The sequence below is a fragment of the Mus caroli genome, unplaced genomic scaffold (assembly GCF_978045245.1).
Source record: "Mus caroli unplaced genomic scaffold, Mus_caroli_1 scaffold_2, whole genome shotgun sequence".
NCBI classification, from domain to species: domain Eukaryota; kingdom Metazoa; phylum Chordata; class Mammalia; order Rodentia; family Muridae; genus Mus; species Mus caroli.
Window position 1 is genome coordinate 122032502 of NW_028227257.1, and position 18519 is coordinate 122051020.

Consider the following 18519-nt stretch of genomic DNA (forward strand, 5'->3'; position numbering starts at 1 on the left):
AGGCGGGAGCCACAGAGCCGCTGAGGCAGCACCCTTTTGGGGCCGCAGACATCCGGCACCCTCCCAGTCGGAGGACAGTGACCTGCCCTGCAGGGAGCGCCATCTTGGCTCCGGGACTCCGCCGAGCTTAGTCTGTACAGGTCAGAGTGGGGACCATGGGGGCAGACGGCTTCTGGGACAGGCGGGAGCCACAGAGCTGCTGAGGCAGCACCCTTTAGGGGCCGCAGACATCCGGCACCCTCCCAGTCGGAGGACAGTGACCTGCCCTGCAGGGAGCGCCATCTTGGCTCCGGGACTCCGTTGAACTTAGTCTGTACAGGTCAGAGTGGGGACCACAGAGGCAGACAGCTTCTGGGACAGGCGGGAGCCACAGAGCCGCTGAGGCAGCACCCTTTTGGGGCCGCAGACTTCCGGCACCCTCCCAGCGGAGGACAGAGACCTGCCCTGCAGAGAGCACCATCTTGGCTCCGGGACTCCGCCGAACTTAGTCTACAGGTTAGAGTGAGGACCACAGAGGCAGACAGCTTCTGGGACAGGCGGGAGCCACAGAGCCGCTGAGGCAGCACCCTTTTGGGGCCGCAGACATCCGGCACCCTCCCAGTCGGAGGACAGTGACCTGCCCTGCAGGGAGCGCCATCTTGGCTCCGGGACTCCGCCAAGCTTAGTCTGTACAGGTCAGAGTGAGGACCACGGGGGCAGACGGCTTCTGGGACAGGCGGGAGCCACAGAGCTGCTGAGGCAGCACCCTTTAGGGGCCGCAGACATCCGGCACCCTCCCAGTCGGAGGACAGTGACCTGCCCTGCAGGGAGCGCCATCTTGGCTCCGGGACTCCGCCAAGCTTAGTCTGTACAGGTCAGAGTGAGGACCACAGAGGCAGACAGCTTCTGGGACAGGCGGGAGCCACAGAGCCGCTGAGGCAGCACCCTTTTGGGGCCGCAGACATCCGACACCCTCCCAGCCGGAGAACAGTGACCTGCCCTGCAGGGAGCGCCATCTTGGCTCTGGGACTCCGCCGAACTTAGTCTGTACAGGTTAGAGTGAGGACCACAGAGGCAGACAGCTTCTGGGACAGGCGGGAGCCACAGAGCTGCTGAGGCAGCACCCTTTTGGGGCCACAGACATCCAGCACCCTCCTAGCTGGAAGACAGTGGTCTGCCCTGCACAGGAGCCCTCTGCCTCAGGAGCAGGGAGCACATCTTGGATCCAGGACTCCACTGAACTTAGGAACTTAGTCTGCACAGCTGAGAGTGTGTACCACAGAAGCCTACAGCTTCTGTGACCTGCCAAAGCAACACAGCATCTGGGAAAGGTCCTGTTTTCCGCCTTCTTCTTCGGCCAGGAGGAGGTCCAAACCCCAGATATCTGTACACCTTCCCTTTAAGAGGAAAGCTTGTCAGCAGGGAGTGCTCTAACCACTGAAACTCAGAGGAGAGAGCCTGTCTCCCACGTCTGCTGACAGAGGATACTCAGAATCCCCAGAAGAACAACCTCTGAACAGAGACAACTATAACAACTCCAGAGATTACCAGATGGCGAGAGGTAAAGGTAAGAATCTTACTAACAGAAACCAAGACAACTCACCATCATCAGGACCCAGCACTCCCACTTCGCCCAGTCCAGGGCACCCCAACACACCTGAAAACCTAGACCTGGATTTAAAAGCATATCTCATGATGATGGTAGAGGACATCAAGAAGGACTTTAAAGAACTACAGGAGAACATGGCTAAAGAGTTACAAGTCCTTAAAGAAAAACAGGAAAACACAACCAAACTGGTAGAAGTCCTTAAAGAGAAACAGGAAAACACATCCAATCAGATGATGGAAATGAACAAAACCATACTAGACCTAAAAAGGGAAGTAGACACAATAAAGAAAACCCAAAATGAGGCAACACTGGAGATAGAAACCCTAGGAAAGAAATCTGGAACCATAGATGCAAGCATCAGCAACAGAATACAAGAGATGGAAGAGAGAATCTCAGGTGCAGAAGATTCCATAGAGAACATGGGCACAACAATCAAGGAAAATGGAAAATGCAAAAAGATCCTAACTCAAAACATCCAGGAAATACAGGACACAATGAGAAGACCAAACCTACGGATAATAGGAGTGGATGAGAATGAAGATTTTCAACTCAAAGGACCAGCAAACATCTTCAATAAAATTATAGAAGAAAACTTCCCAAATCTAAAGAAAGAGATGCCCATGAACATACAAGAAGCCTACAGAACTCCAAATAGGCTGGACCAGAAAAGAAATACCTCCCGACACATAATAATCAGAACAACAAATGCACTAAATAAAGATAGAATACTAAAAGCAGTAAGAGAAAAAGGCCAAGTAACATATAAAGGCAAGCCTATCAGAATTACACCAGATTTTTCACCAGAGACTATGAAAGCCAGAAGATCCTGGACAGATGTTATACAGACACTAAAAGAACACAAATTCCAGCCCAGGCTACTATACCCAGCCAAACTCTCAATTAACATAGATGGAGAAACCAAAGTATTCCACGACAAAACCAAATTCACACATTATCTCTCCACGAATCCAGCCCTTCAAAGGATAATAACAGAGAAAAAAACCAATACAAGGACAGGAACCATGCCCTAGAAACAACAAGAAGGTAATCCCTCAACAAACCTAAAAGAAGACAGCCACAAGAACAGAATGCCAACTTTAACAACAAAAATAACAGGAAACAACAATTACTTTTCCTTAATATCTCTTAATATCAATGGACTCAACTCCCCGATAAAAAGACATAGACTAACAAACTGGCTACACAAACAAGACCCAACATTTTGCTGCTTACAAGAAACTCATCTCAGAGTAAAAGATAGACACTACCTCAGAATGAAAGGCTGGAAAACAATTTTCCAAGCAAATGGTCTGAAGAAACAAGCTGGAGTAGCCATTCTAATATCAGATAAGATTGACTTCCAACCCAAAGTCATCAAAAAAGACAGGGAGGGGCACTTCATACTCATCAAAGGTAAAATCCTCCAAGAGGAACTATCAATCCTGAATATCTATGCTCCAAATACAAAGGCAGCCTCATTCATTAAAGAAACTTTAGTAAATCTCAAAGCACACATTGCACCTCATACAATAATAGTGGGAGACTTCAACACACCACTTTCACCAATGGACAGATCATGGAAACAGAAACTAAACAGGGACACAGTGAAACTAACAGAAGTTATGGATCAAATGGATCTGGCAGATATCTACAGAACATTTTACCCTAAAACAAAAGGATACACCTTCTTCTCAGCACCTCATGGTACTTTCTCCAAAATTGACCACGTAATTGGGCACAAAACAGGATTCAACAGATACAAAAACATTGAAATTGTCCCATGCATCCTATCAGATCACCATGGACTAAAGCTGATCTTCAATAACAAAATAAATAATAGAAAGCCAACCTTCACGTGGAAACTGAACAACACTCTTCTCAATGATACCTTGGTCAAGGAAGGAATAAAGAAAGAAATTAAGGACTTTTTAGAGTTCAATGAAAATGAAGCCACAACATACCCAAACTTATGGGACGCAATGAAAGCATTTCTAAGAGGAAAACTCATAGCTCTGAGTGCCTCCAAAAGGAAACTAGAGAAAGCACACATTAGCAGCTTGACAACACACCTAAAAGCACTAGAACAAAAGGAAGCAAATTCACCCAAGAGGAGTAGACGTCAGGAAATAATCAAACTCAGGGGTGAAATCAACCAAGTGGAAACAAGAAAAACTATTCAAAGAATCAACCAATCAAGGAGCTGGTTCTTTGAGAAAATCAACAAGATAGATAAACCCTTAGCCAGACTCACTAGAGGGCACAGGGAAAGCATCCTAATTAACAAAATCAGAAATGAAAAAGGAGACATAACAACAGATCCTGAAGACATCCAAAACACCATCAGATCCTTCTACCAAAGGCTATACTCAACAAAACTGGAGAACCTGGATGAAATGGAGAAGTTCCTAGACAGATACCAGGTACCAAAGTTGAATCAAGATCAGGTTAATGATCTAAACAGCCCTATATCCCCCAAAGAAATAGAAGCAGTCATTAATAGTCTCCCAACCAAAAAAAGCCCAGGACCAGATGGGTTTAGTGCAGAGTTCTATCAGACCTTCAAAGAAGATCTAATCCCAGTTCTTCACAAACTATTCCACAAAATAGAAACAGAAGGTACTCTACCCAACTCATTCTATGAAGCCACAATTACTCTGATACCTAAACCACAAAAAGACCCAACAAAGATAGAAAACTTCAGACCAATATCCCTTATGAATATTGATGCAAAAATCCTCAATAAAATTCTTGCTAACCGAATCCAAGAACACATCAAAACAATCATCCATCCTGACCAAGTAGGTTTCATCCCAGGGATGCAGGGATGGTTCAATATACGGAAATCCATCAACGTAATCCAGTATATAAACAAACTCAAAGACAAAAACCACATGGTCATCTCCTTAGATGCGGAAAAAGCATTTGACAAGATCCAACACCCATTCATGATAAAAGTCTTGGAAAGATCAGGAATTCAAGGCCCATACCTAAACATGATAAAAGCAATCTACAGCAAACCAGTAGCCAACATCAAAGTAAATGGTGAGAAGCTTGAAGCAATCCCTCTAAAATCAGGGACTAGACAAGGCTGTCCACTTTCTCCATACCTATTCAACATTGTACTTGAAGTCCTAGCCAGAGCAATTCGACAACAAAAGGAGATCAAAGGGATACAAATTGGAAAAGATGAAGTCAAAATATCACTCTTTGCAGATGATATGATAGTATATATAAGTGACCCTAAAAATTCCACCAGAGAACTCCTAAGCCTGATAAACAGCTTCGGTGAAGTAGCTGGATATAAAATTAACTCAAACAAATCAATGGCCTTTCTCTACACAAAGAATAAACAGGCTGAGAAAGAAATTAGGGAAACAACACCCTTCTCAATAGTCACAAATAATATAAAATATCTTGGCGTGACTCTAACTAAGGAAGTGAAAGATCTGTATGATAAAAACTTCAAGTCTCTGAAGAAAGAAATTATAGAAGATCTCAGAAGATGGAAAGATCTCCCATGCTCATGGATTGGCAGGATCAACATTGTAAAAATGGCTATCTTGCCAAAGGCAATCTACAGATTCAATGCAATCCCCATCAAAATTCCAAATCAATTCTTCAACGAATTAGAAAGTGCAATCTGCAAATTCATCTGGAATAACAAAAAACCTAGGATAGCAAAAACTCTTCTCAAGGATAAAAGAACCTCTGGTGGAATCACCATGCCGGACCTAAAGCTCTACTACAGAGCAATTGTGATAAAAACTGCATGGTACTGGTATAGTGACAGACAAATAGACCAATGGAATAGAATTGAAGACCCAGAAATGAACCCACACACCTATGGTCACTTGATCTTCGACAAGGGAGCTAAAAACATCCAGTGGAAGAAAGACAGCATTTTCAACAAATGGTGCTGGCACAACTGGTTGTTAACATGTAGAAGAATGCGAATCGATCCATTCCTATCTCCTTGTACTAAGGTCAAGTCTAAGTGGATCAAGGAACTTTACATAAAACCAGAGACACTGAAACTTATAGAGGAGAAAGTGGGGAAAAGCCTTGAAGATATGGGCACAGGGGAAAAATTCCTGAATAGAACAGTAATGGCTTGTGCTGTAAGATCGAGAATTGACAAGTGGGACCTCATGAAACTACAAAGCTTCTGCAAGGCTAAAGACACCATCAATAAGACAAAAAAAACCACCAACAGATTGGGAAAGGATCTTCACCTATCCTAAATCAGATAAGGGACTAATATCCAATATATAAAAAGAACTCAAGAAGGTGGACTCCAGAAAGTCAAATAACCCCATTAAAAAATGGGGCTCAGAACTGAACAAAGAATTCACACCTGAGGAATACCGAATGGCAGAGAAACACCTGAAAAAATGTTCAACATCCTTAATCATCAGGGAAATGCAAATCAAAACAACCCTGAGATTCCACCTCACACCAGTCAGAATGGCTAAGATCAAAAATTCAGGTGACAGCAGTTGCTGGCGAGGATGTGGAGAAAGAGGAACACTCCTCCATTGTTGGTGGGATTGCAAGCTTGTACAACCACTCTGGAAATCAGTCTGGCGGTTCCTCAGAAAATTGGACATAGTACTACCGGAGGATCCAGCAATACCTCTCCTGGGCATATATCCAGAAGATGTCCCAACCGGTAAAAAGGACACATGTTCCACTATGTTCATAGCAGCCCTATTTATAATAGCCAGAAGCTGGAAAGAACCCAGATGTCCCTCAACAGAGGAATGGATACAGAAATTATGGTACATTTACACAATGGAGTACTACTCAGCTATTAAAAAGAATGAATTTATGAAATTCCTAGCCAAATGGATGGACCTGGAGGGCATCATCTTGAGTGAAGTAACACAATCACAAAAGAACTCACACAATATGTATTCACTGATAAGTGGATATTAGCCCAAAACTTAGGATACCCAAGATTTAAGATACAATTTGCTAAACGCATGAAACTCAAGAAGAATGAAGACCAAAGTGTGGACACTGTGCACCTTCTTAGAATTGGGAACAAAACACCCAGGGAAGGAGTTACAGAGACAAAGTTCGTAGCGGTGATGAAAGGATGGACCATTTAGAGACTGCCATATCCAGGGATCCATCCCATAATCAACTTCTAAACGCTGACATCATTGCATACACTAGCAAGATTTTGCTGAAAGGACCCAAATATAGCTGTCTCTTGTGAGACGATGCTGGGGCCTAGCAAACACAGGAGTGGATGTTCACAGTCAGCTATTGGATGTATCACAGGGCTCCCAATGGAGAAGCTAGAGAAAGTACCCAAGGAGCTAAAGGGATCTGCAACCCTATTGTTGGAACAACATGATGTACTAACCAGAACCCCGGAGCTCTTGTCTCTAGCTGCATATGTATCGAAAGATGGCCTAGTCAGCCATCAATGGAAAGAGAGGCCCATTGGACTCGCAAACTTTATATGCCCCAATATAGGGGAATGCCAGGGCCAAAAGAATGGGAATGGGTGGGTAGGGAAGTGGGGGGCGCTATGGGGGACTTTTGGGATAGCATTGGAAACGTAATTGAGGAAAATATGTAATAAAAATATTAAAAAAATAAATAAATAAATAAATAAAAAAAAAGAAAGAAAATTTTGGCAGCACAAATTCAACTTGGTGAGTTTAAAAAAGAAAGAAAGAAAGAAAGAAAGAAAGAAAGAAAGAAAGAAAGAAAGAGAAAACACAAAGGTAGATGCATAGGGAAGAGAAGGTGATTTGGGAGGAGTTGGGAGAAGAACTTGAACAATAAAGAACACATAGTATGAAATTCTCAAATGGTTAATTTAAAAAAAAAGAGAGAGAGAATATACACACAAACCTGTAAGTGCAATGAAGTGCAGCTAAAGAATTTCTAGAAGAAGATGTGAGACTTTTAACACTAATGAAGTCCAGGAAAGGAAGGTCAATGGAAGAGTGTTCCAACTGTAACTGTGAGCAGTGTGGAGCGAGGACCTTGCCTAAGATGTATTTGCAAATACCTCTCTACTATGTAAAAGAATCAGAAAAAGGAAAAATGGTTGCTGGGTCAAGAGGCATGAAGTGTAAAGAGGAAAAGGGCATCAGCATTGTCCTTCCTTCTCTTGGACTCTGATCTCACTTGGCCCATCCCAAGGAGGAGAAGAAAACCACGAAGCCCATCAAGCTTGTATTGTGCTATATTCTCACTCACCCATGAGAAGATGGTGGGATGGAAGGTGGCTTTAGTATTGGCTTCAACCCCAGTAGCCCCTTTACAGCTTTGGGAACTGCAGCTCTGGAAGACTTGTGGCTCCAGGAACTTGTACCCAAAGGGTTATGGTGGCAGTCTGTGACACCAGGAACAGGTGACAATACACAGTAACAGCCCAGTTTTTGAAAACATTATCAAAGTAGGAAAGAGTTGAATACTTTCTACAAATTGAGTTAAGTTTCACTTCACTCTAGTAGCTGGATGTCTGGGGTCTCAATACATTTGACAAAGTTATTCAGGATAATGTATGAATCCAGTTCCTGTGGCTACTATAACAAGTCATGAACTTCATGGCTTCAAACAGTAGAAAGTTATTCAGTAGGAATTCTGAAGACCAGAGATCCAGAAACCCACTATGAGTAGGTGACTAGCCTACTGGGTATTTCAGGGAACAATAGCCCTTGACTCTGCCATTTTCTAGGAGCTGTCAGTTCTTAAATGGTGGTCACGTCATACAACCTGTGCCATTGTCTTTCCATCATCTTCTCTTTTGCCTCATATATATATATATATATATATATATATATATATATATATATATGGTATATATTGTAGCCCAGGCTGTCCTGAAGCTAACAATCCTCCTTGCCTGCTTTCTATAAAGACACTTCTCAATGAGGCATAGTGTGAGTAAGCATCATGCAATCCCAACAGCCCAGAGGCTGACAGAGGAGGATTGCAAGTTCAAGGACAATCGGGACTATGTAGCAAGATGTTATCTTGAGAAAGACAGACAGATAAACTGACAGATAGCTGTTCTCACCATCTGATACTTAACATCTCTGAAGACATGAGTAAGAAGCCATGGGCCGCTCCATGCAGTGGATGTCTCAGCAACAAAGAGGAATCTGCTTAACTGAGTAGGACTCAAGTAAACAGTCAGATTGCAGCAATGAAAGTGAGTAACCCTGACTGATGACGTATTCATTTTCCAGGACTGCACTCCTTGCTTCACGTGTTTCATCTTGCCTGATTCTCGGTACAAGCTTTTGAGGTGGCTTTATTCATTCCAACTCCTTGGTTGCGTTGTACACAAACAAACTGAAGAGATTTATTGGAAGGTATCTGGGCTGAGTCACCAATCAGAAGAGCTGTGCAGATAGTGCCAGGGAGGGTAAGAGTTGGTCAGCCTCTGAGGAGCACAGCGGCAGCCCTAGATGCCTTTCTAGGTCTACAGCACAGGTTCAACTATGGAAACTAACCTTCCACAGATGTGAGGCGTCTTTCGTTGTTTTAAACACTAGATTTGCTCCAGATGAGTATCTGCCCCATACCAGGGTGACAGGTACAAATCAGTAAACAAATGAGAAATGCAGCGACAAAGATGAGGATTACTTCATAAATGATAATGATACTGTCCTCATTCTATAGATAGGACAATTGGACTCGAAGAATTTACAACTTAGCAAGCTCTTCCCTTTTTATCTGAGCCTAGTCTCGCCCACCCTGGAGCCTGTATGCTTCACCAATGCTCTCTCTGTCTGCTTTGACCATGGAAAAGGTTATGAAGCAGTTCTAGCATGGAGCTACCAAAGAAAGCAGAGATAGTGTGAAGAGCCGTGAGGCTGGTACATTGATTGGTTCAGTGGGAACAGCTCATTCTGAGCAGAGGTGAGCGCTAAGTCCTGGGCATGGAAAGTTCAACAAGAATTACAACCTTCATGGCCTCCACGACATTGCAAGAAGTAAACTGGAAATAAACTCACATCAGTCTTTACTAAATCAAGGGAACCAACTGAGAGATGAGCTTTCCCCAAATGTAGATCCTACAGCATCCGGACTTAAATCTTGGTCTTGCTCTCTACATTCTGTGCCCCTCTCTCTGTGTTAGCTCCATTTTGGGGCACACAACTTCTACCCATAGCAGAGCAGCCTCAGACTGTCCCATGCTAACTCAAAGGTGGCACTTCTTTTCCTCTCATCTGTGGCGAGGTTTTAAAAGGAACCTGACCAGTTCTTCTTGGCCAGTTGCTGTGTCCAGAGAGTGTTCTCACACTCTGCCTGGATCTCCTGGTTCCTGTGTTCAATAGGACCACATGATGGACAGGCACACTATGATCATCTCTCCTAAATAAAAGTGCTGTTCCAGACAAAGGTGGGGAAGCCTGACAGGCAGGTATAAACTTTTGGATGACACACCCCAGCACTGGTTTCTGACTGCACAGCTTAGAGAAGCGATCCTCCTTCGAGTCTTTCCTTTCTCTGCCAGCCAGAAGTGCAAGCTGAGGTTCAGTCTAGAGGAGAAAGTAAGAAGGCACTGGAAAACACGGTCTAGAAGTCGGTGTATAAAAAAGTCTGAGGCTCCATCTCCTAACCTCCCTACCAGCCTGCGCCCACCAAAGCTTATTTACAGTTCAAAATAAAAATTTGAACCTTGGTGAATAAAATTCTTTCTGCCTGATTCTTATACACATTACATTTTTTGATCAATACTAGAATTTATAGAATGAAAGCAATTTCCAAACACTGATGCAAATAGGTTTTGTAGTCTTGTGGTCTATGAATTGGCGATAAGATACTCACTAGCTCCAGCACATCTCCCCCCACCCCCACCCCAGAACTTAAAAGAAGTCATAAAAGTGAAATCTGTAGCAAGTAATTACTAGTCTTGCCTGCCCAATGTCTCAATTTTCCTCTAGCCCTGTCTGTGGAATTAGCATGAAGAGATAGAACTTAGGACAAGACAGCTTTGGGCTTCTGTGAAGACTTTTCTAACGGATTAAGACCCTCCACAGTTTCCTGAGTTCTCCCCGCCAGGACAGAATACTTGAGCGGCTCCAGGATCCTTATGATGGAGTTAGGAGAGTCATGGAGGCATTAAGGAGATCGCACAGGGGAACCTCTGAGGACTGGTGTCTGTTCTTGAAGGAAGAGACAGCAGAGGCTTGCTCTCTCGTGGAAGGACATGAGAATGGCAGTCAGCTGCACGAGGCAGAAGGAGCTTCCCTGGCTACTTACCTGTGGGAACCCTGCTCTTAAACCTCTCAGGCTCCACAACTACAAGAGAAAACAGTTCTGTCACTGATGCTCCTCAGACCGTGCTATTAGGTAATGGTGGCTTCTGCAGAAAGAACGCCTCCTCTCATGGTAGCCATTAAAACAGTCTCTCTTAGATGCAGCCTTTCTATAGGAGGACAAAGAAAACTCCCTCCAAATCAGGACATCCCACACTTCAAATCCCCGGAGGGTTTACAGGTACAGATGCTAAAACAAAACAATAATCCTATGCCTAAACTCCCTCGCAGAGCTATTGATCTGGTTCCCCGTGTGTTCTTTCCAAAAGCTGTGTACCAGGTTTAAAATCATGGCCAAGATAAAGTTGAGAGTCACTCCTTCAGAAGACCTGAGGTCCCCCTATTGCTCTGTTATTAAGAATTTATGTGACTTTCTATCTGTTGACGTAAGAAGGAAGCATGCCTAGTTAATCTTGGTTGTCAATTTACTAGATTGAGAGACACCTACAGATTTGGTGAAGATTTGTGTGTCTTTGAGGAGGTTTCCAGAAACAGTCAGCAAATGGGTGTTAAGTCTGAGAAGAAACACCTTGAGTGTGAGCAGCCCTGGATAATAGTCTGGTGGCCAGGATGGGACAAAAAGTGGTAAAGGAAGCAAATTCGCAAACAAGTGTGGCTTCAGCTCAGTTAGCTGTGGTTTTTACCGCCATCTCCAAAGAATGTCCAAGTCTGGATTCTTTGTGGACTCACAGCAGTGACTCTCCAGAGAGCTCCCAGGCTGTCAGTTCATTTCAGCTTGTATAATTAGCCCCCCCGTGGTTCGGAGGCTTCTAGCATTCTGGACTGACTGGCTACTGGTTTCCACAGATCTATTGCCTACCGGTGACCAGTGAGGGACTACTCAGCCTCTGGTTGTGAAAGACAACCTAATAAACCCTCCATTATAATTATATGCGTTTTCTTGTTTTCTGTGCCTCTGGAGAACCCTGACTAAGACAGGGAACGTTATGTCATGAGCCCACTCTTGAAAGTACAAAAGAGAGGGTATACACCATGTAGAGTCAAGGTCCACGATTAGTTAAGCTAGTTAATCACATCACTCTAACATCTCTTTTGACGTGTGACCTTTGGAGTTCTAGAACAATTGCAAACCGCATTTAGTTGTGTTGTGGACATCTGTTATATCTGCAGACCCACTGACTCACCGCCATAGCTTAAAACCCTAACCTTCAAGGAGATGGTATTTAGAAATGGGGCCTTTGGGAGATAATTAGGTTTAGAGGTTGTTGGAGGGATGGGGAAGGTCTTCATGGGATTATGCCCTTATGTAAGTTAGAAGAGACACCAGATACAGAAGTGGATACTCACAGTCATCTATAGGATGGAACACAGAGCCCCCAGTGGAGGAGCTAGAGAAAGTACGCAAGGAGCCGAAGGGGTCTGCAACCCTATAGGTGGAATAACAATATGAACTAACCAGTACCCCCCAGAGCTCGTGTCTCTAGCTGCATATGTAGCAGAAGATTGGCCATCAGGGGAAGAGAGGCCCCTTGGTCTTGCAAACTTTATATGCCCCAGTACAGGAGAATGCCATGGCCAAGAAATGGGAGTGGGTGGGTAGGGGAGCAGGGCTGGGGGAGACTATAGGGGACTTTCGGGATAGCACTTGAAATGTAAATGAAGGAAATATCTAATAAAAATTTTTTTAAAAAATAAAATAAAATACTATGATTAAAAAAAAAAGAGAGAGAGAGAGAGAGAGAGAGAGAGAGAGAGAGAGAGAGAGACACCAGAGCTCTCTCAGCCTTGAAGACACAGCATTATGATAACTGGCTGCAAACCGGAAGAAAACGTTCAGCAGAACTCAGTTGAGTTGATATCTTTTGAACTTTGAAGTTGCGCGACCATGAGGAAAATATTTAAGTCACTCCACCTGTGGAATATTGTGGTAGCTCTCAAGCCAACAAAATCAGCCAGCAAATATCCCCCGTTGTTTTAGAAGGAGCTTTTCTTCTGGGAGCCTTCCCCTTACGATTCTAGGTAGTTGCAACAGGGCTGTCAATCACATTCGCCTTCACCCCATATCACCTAAACTAAGCCAACCAAACCAGTCGTTCTAGAGAGAAGGACACTATGAGTCAGAAGGGGTTGTTATTTCATGATATGACCAAAGAAAGAGCTGTACATTTTTAAGATCCTACAGCCTCCACCTTTTTCTCAAGACCTGGCTTTTGTTGTTTTATCTAATTCTGTGAGCTCTAAAGTTTCCTTCCAATAAATTCCCCTTTCTGCCCAGCTGAGTCAGAGCTTCTTTGAGCTGCTTGCATAACTCGTTAGAAATCGGTACCTGGGAGTGGGCATTCCAAGCTGAGGACGAAGTAGAAATAGGCAGGTGCATGACAGCAAGAAGTTTACGTTTCAGCCCAGAAGCCTGAAGCCAGCTGCTTTTCTAGAGAGTCTGGGGTTTTGGGGTTTTTTGTTTGTTTGTTTGTTTGTTTTGTTTTTTGGTTTTTTTTTTCCTGTATTTTCCTTTTTTGTTCAACAAAGTCCTGATTCATATAAACTACTTATGCAAATGCAAGGCTGTACACAGGTAAGCTGTTCTTTTCCCTAGGAGTCATTATTGGATTGATGGGCTGAGAGGTTCCTGTTGGGTCCGTGCCTTGGAGCATATTTTTTTTTAACCCATTAGAGTAGCCTCAGTGAACATCAATACCTGGCTGCAAACCAAAGCTTTTGTTTGTACAGCCTTCGTGCCAGTAAATGAGAATTGGAAATTTAGGGTAGAGATAAGTATCCAACCCCACCCCTCCTCTTTACAAGATCATTGTGCCAGAGTCTATAGAACTTAAAAAGAGAGAGTGCGGAAGGCAAGCATAATAATAGTAATGATTGCCATTTATTAAGCCCTTACTATGCGCCAGACATTGGGCTATTATGTCATTGAATCCTAGAAAAGCAATGGTATTATGTTTGGTTTTGCTTTATTTTGTTTCTAAGGTTGAACTGCAGGCACAGAACTGAATCGATTCAATCAGTCATTCTTTTCTGTTACTGGCATGATATAATCATCTGTCTAGACGTGACCCCCACCCTTTTTTTTTTTATCTTTATCCATTATTCCCAGCATAGCTGCTGTGTCCTTCTGGTCTATTTTCCCATAGATGTGCAGATCCATAAAAATATGTAATATAGGGTCTACTTTGAAAGAGTGAGTAAATGGATCGTACTGCATTTCTCACTATACAATGTGCCTTTCATCAGACACATCTTCTGAGGTCCATCCATAATGTTCTATGGAGACTCAGAGTCTTCGGTTTAAACTACTCTCCTGCACGCGGGATGCCAGTTACTATATTCACTTGCATATTCTCTTCTGGTGGACATCTACACTACGTCTAGTTTTCTCTTATTGAAAAAGCACTTCCGGCGAATGATTGGATGCAGATTGGATGCAGACTCTCAGTGCACTGTTCAAGGGTCTCTCCGAAATTTACCTGGGATTCTTGAGTCTTTGACAATATGTATTTTCAATTTTAATAAATTCTGCCAAATTGCTCTTCAGTGCAGTTTTCCCAACTCAAGCTTCAATCCACAGTCAACAAGAGTTTTGAAAATGGACACTGTTACCTCTGTTTGGCAAATAAACTGACTCAGGAAATACAGGCTTGAAGTTAAACACCACTGCTACAAGTAAGTAACGTCAGAGCTACAGTATATAGTTGCAAATACATTAGCAGCAGGGGAACCGGCTGCCAGGAGCTTCTGACTTAGAAGCCTTCCCCATTTTACTAGCCCATAGGAGGTGGTGGTGAAGGAGGAGGAGGAGGAGGAGGAGGAGGAGGAGGAGGAGTGAGAGGCAGGGGGTGGGAGGGGGAGGGGAGGAGGAGGCTTCCCAGAGCAGGCCAGCAGCTAAACTGCTGGATATCTATGCTTTCCACCCAGTCGCCCAAGGCAGAGACCTGCAAAGGATATTAATGCTTTCATCCTCTTCCCATAGAATAACCCTTGACTGTGTCTGCTGTTCTACAGCTCCATTACAGCCCTAATCAAGACCTGTTAGTGGAGTGTGTGCCTGCGGCCTCCCCTATGAACACCTGGGACTGTGCTCAGAAGCAGAATCTGAGGCTATATCTAAGACTCTGCTACACAGAATCTGCATTCATGTCCCCAGCAATTCATAGAATTTGAGAACTTCTGGCTTTGACTTTTGACAGAGCTTAATCAACTGGTTTCCCTGGATCTGTCCCTTGCACTTCAGAGGACAACTTGCTGGGATCTGTTGGATGCAGGGATTAATTAACTTCAAGTCATCAGGCCTGTGTGTGAGCATCATCTCCAAGGACCAGCCCATCAACACTTTTCCTCTAAATATCTGTGTGTGTATGAGAGAGAGAGAGAGAGAAGGAGAGAGAGACAGAGACAGAGACAGAGACACACACACACAGAGAGAAAGAGAGACAGAGAGAGAGACAGAGAGACAGAGAGAGAGAGACAGAGACAGAGAGAGAGACAGAGAGAGAGACAGAGAGAGATAGAGAAAGACTGAGAAACAGGGAGAGAGATGGAGAGAGAAGGAGGGAGACAGAGATGGAGAGAGAGAGAGAGAGAGAGAGAGAGAGAGAGAGAGAGAGAGAGAGAGAGAGCGTGCAATGTATGCCAGTTGACTCTCTCCTATCATGAGGGGTTTGGGATTTAATTCCAGTCCTCAGGTTTGGAGACAGAACATTTACCCCTTGAGTCATTCTCTATCTCTCTGGCCCTGAAATTCTTTAGGTTATGAACCTCTAAAATGACTTTTCTCATTAAAAGCCCCAGAAGCAAAGGCTTTCAGAAGGCAACTCATACCTTCTCCAGCTGCCGGGCTCGAACCCATTCTGTCCTCCCTAGCCTTGGTAGGCACCTTCTAATTCCTAAGCCAGGCTACGTTTTCCCTAGGGCCTTTTTGTGTGTTTCTTTCTTCTTCCTGTGAAGAATTAGGGAATGAGATCAGACACTCTCCTAGTAAGCTTTTTCAAATAGAGAACACTGTGCACCTCCTAATGTTTCTCCCAGCTGTCTTTCAATAATAGCATATATCTCCTTATTCAATATCAGTCTTATCTATTAATCCAAAGGGTTCAGATGCTACATCTGGGCTGGGCTGTTACCTCCTCCCTCACCTAACACAGTGACGGATACACAGTAACGTTCAGTCAGTATCTGCTGATTCAATGACTATGAATGTTGTCCTGGCTCAGAGTTCAAGTTCAACTGAAACCAAGAATCTGAAAACATTGCAGAGCTGAATACCAAGTAAAATGTGGCCACCAGCAAATGAATCCAGACAGAAATGCCCAGTTCTGACAGCTGTAACCTTTGTACATGCCCACCCTCCCTGGGTGACAGTAAACATTCTGTCCTCAAGCCAGTGGCCTTCCGAACAATATACTCCCAAACTGTCCCCTGAAAGGACCCTTTTTCCTGGGAGGTTTTTGTTAGCCCTTAGTGAATAAGAATATGAAGTGTTTTTTACTTTGCTGCTCTTTGTTTTCTGGGCAAGGAAAGTGTGGAGGCGGTGGAGTGAGGCTACTTGATACAATTGCCTTCCCTTTCAAATGCTAAAAAGGGCTTTGCTCCTCGGGTCAGCTTAATCAGAGAGTTGTGGCAGTCTGGAAGCCATCCATTCTCCTTCCTTTTTGCAACCCATCTCTTACAGGCTAAGGGGTCACTTTGCAACGGATAGAAAGCCAGAGCCAAGAAGTCAGCACTGCCTGCCAAGCGTCTCCCCCAGATTAGCCAAATTTTGGGGGGACCCCAAGTGAAACAGAGTTGGATATAGCAAATGTCATAGTCCTAAACCTGGACATGGACTCTGGGATTTTGGCTTTGGCTACACGAGGAAGCTTGGTGAATCCTAAAGGTTGAGTTGCTAGAGATGACACTCTATCTTTGACTCCCTGCAGGATCTGGGTTAGGAGAGGGGTGGATGGCTCTCCAAGTTAAAGAGCTAAAACAGCTAAAGCTATAAATAATGTCTAGCTCTAGGGAAATTGAGGGTGTTCCTATGCTGTGTGATTTCCATATCTATGTACTCTTAACCAAAGGCCCTGGAAAAGCAGAGGTTTCACACGTAACTTATCACTTAAAGCTTTAATTGGACAATTCATAAAATGGGATATTTAAAACACACACACACACACACACACACAGAGAGAGAGAGAGAGAGAGAGAGAGAGAGAGAGAGAGAGAGAGAGAACTGGAGTACTGTATGGGAGGAGGTCAGGTCAGTGGAAACGCTGTGCACATCTGTCCTAGGAGTTATCAGAGCAGCTCTGGGCTAGTTCCCTTTAGTGGCTACTGAAAAGGTCAGCTCAGGGACTTTGGGAAGGTCATGAAACACTCATCCAGAAGGGAAAGGCTAATTAACATTTTTCAGCCCTTAGGTGGGAACCGACCTGAGGGTGGGGACACATTCTGGAGGACAGACTGTTGCCCAACTTCAAACCAGGGAAGTCCTTGTCACCTCATTTTCTGCAGATCAATCAGTTTAAAGGGTGCACTGTTCCACCAGTCATATTGTGCCTAGTTGCTGATGCTCTTTTCTGCCTCTGGAAACCATATAACCGTATAAAAACTCGCTTAACTGACACAGGGGTTGGTGGGAGGGTGGGGGGAGGGGGGAGTCGCTGCCACTCCTTCCTGTCTGGGATGACCCCAGTGCACTGGAACAATAAATTCCTCTTGCCTTTTGCATCGATCCCGGCTCCACGTGGTTCACTCAGGGGGTCCCGGGTAAGCTTCGGCTCCCCGAGTCTTACACTGCTTTTGCTGTTCTGCACTTCTTGCAGATGCTTCTGCCATCCTTCTGGCATGGTTATTATTACTTGGAAACTTAAAGGAGAGTTCTACATGGGTCCTGGAGCATGCAAGTGCAATGCCAGCTATGCCATCTGGAGGTGAATGATCTGTTACAGGTTCAAGGTCAGCCTGGGGAAAAAAGCAAAACCATTGAAAAAGAAAAGGAAGGAAGGAAGGAAGGAAGGAAGAAAGGAAGGAACTGTAAGTGGCTGCTTACATCAGTATTTTAAGACAAGCTTAATATATTAAAGGTTTCTGTTTTATTTTCTTGGGGGTTTTCCCCTTGATTTACATCCTTCCATTTCCCCCCTTTTATTAAACATAGGTTTTTTTTTTTTTTCTCATACAATCAATACAGTTTCCCCATCCTCTGTTTCTCCCAGTTGCCCCTCACCTCTTCTCCCATTTGGATCTTCTCTATTTCTGTCTCTCATTAGAACAGGTTTCTAGGAGATAAAAAAAAAAAAAAAGCCATCACATTAAAGTTGGGCAAAGCAAGCCAACAGGAGACTCAAAGAGCCCCAAGAGAAGGCATAAGAACCGGAGACTGCCTTGTTTATACCTTCAGGAGTCCCATAAAAGTACTAAACTGAAACCGTAATCCATATGCATAGGACTTGTCGCAGATCTGTTCTCCCGATGTCTTCTGTCTCCCTAACTTCTTCTGCCTCCTGTTTCAAGATCTTTCAGTACAGAATGCCTTGCTGTGAGTATCTGTATTTGTTCTTATCTGCTGCAGGAAGAGGCCTCTCTGACAATGGCAGAACAAGGCGCTGATTTATGAGTATAACAATAGCATTAGATATCATATAATTGTTAGTTTTTCTTTTTTTAGATCAATAGTATTTGAATTTATCC

General features: G+C 44.0%; 1 protein-coding gene across 3 annotated transcripts in view; it reads right to left on the reverse strand.

The window, feature by feature from the left end:
- The window catches only part of LOC147005916 (uncharacterized), a 99018-nt gene that overhangs the window by 21221 nt on the left and 59278 nt on the right, over positions 1–18519 (reverse strand). For all 3 annotated transcript variants that reach the window (XR_015046532.1, XR_015046531.1, XM_085834903.1), the window contains 2 exons: positions 18056–18107; positions 17549–17790 (listed from right to left, as the gene is read on the reverse strand). Coding sequence is in view for 1 of the 3 variants with exons in the window: in XM_085834903.1 (XP_085691029.1) it covers positions 17786–17790; positions 18056–18107 (57 nt within the window). In the remaining 2 variants the exon portion in view is untranslated. The remainder of the gene's footprint in view (positions 1–17548; positions 17791–18055; positions 18108–18519) is intronic.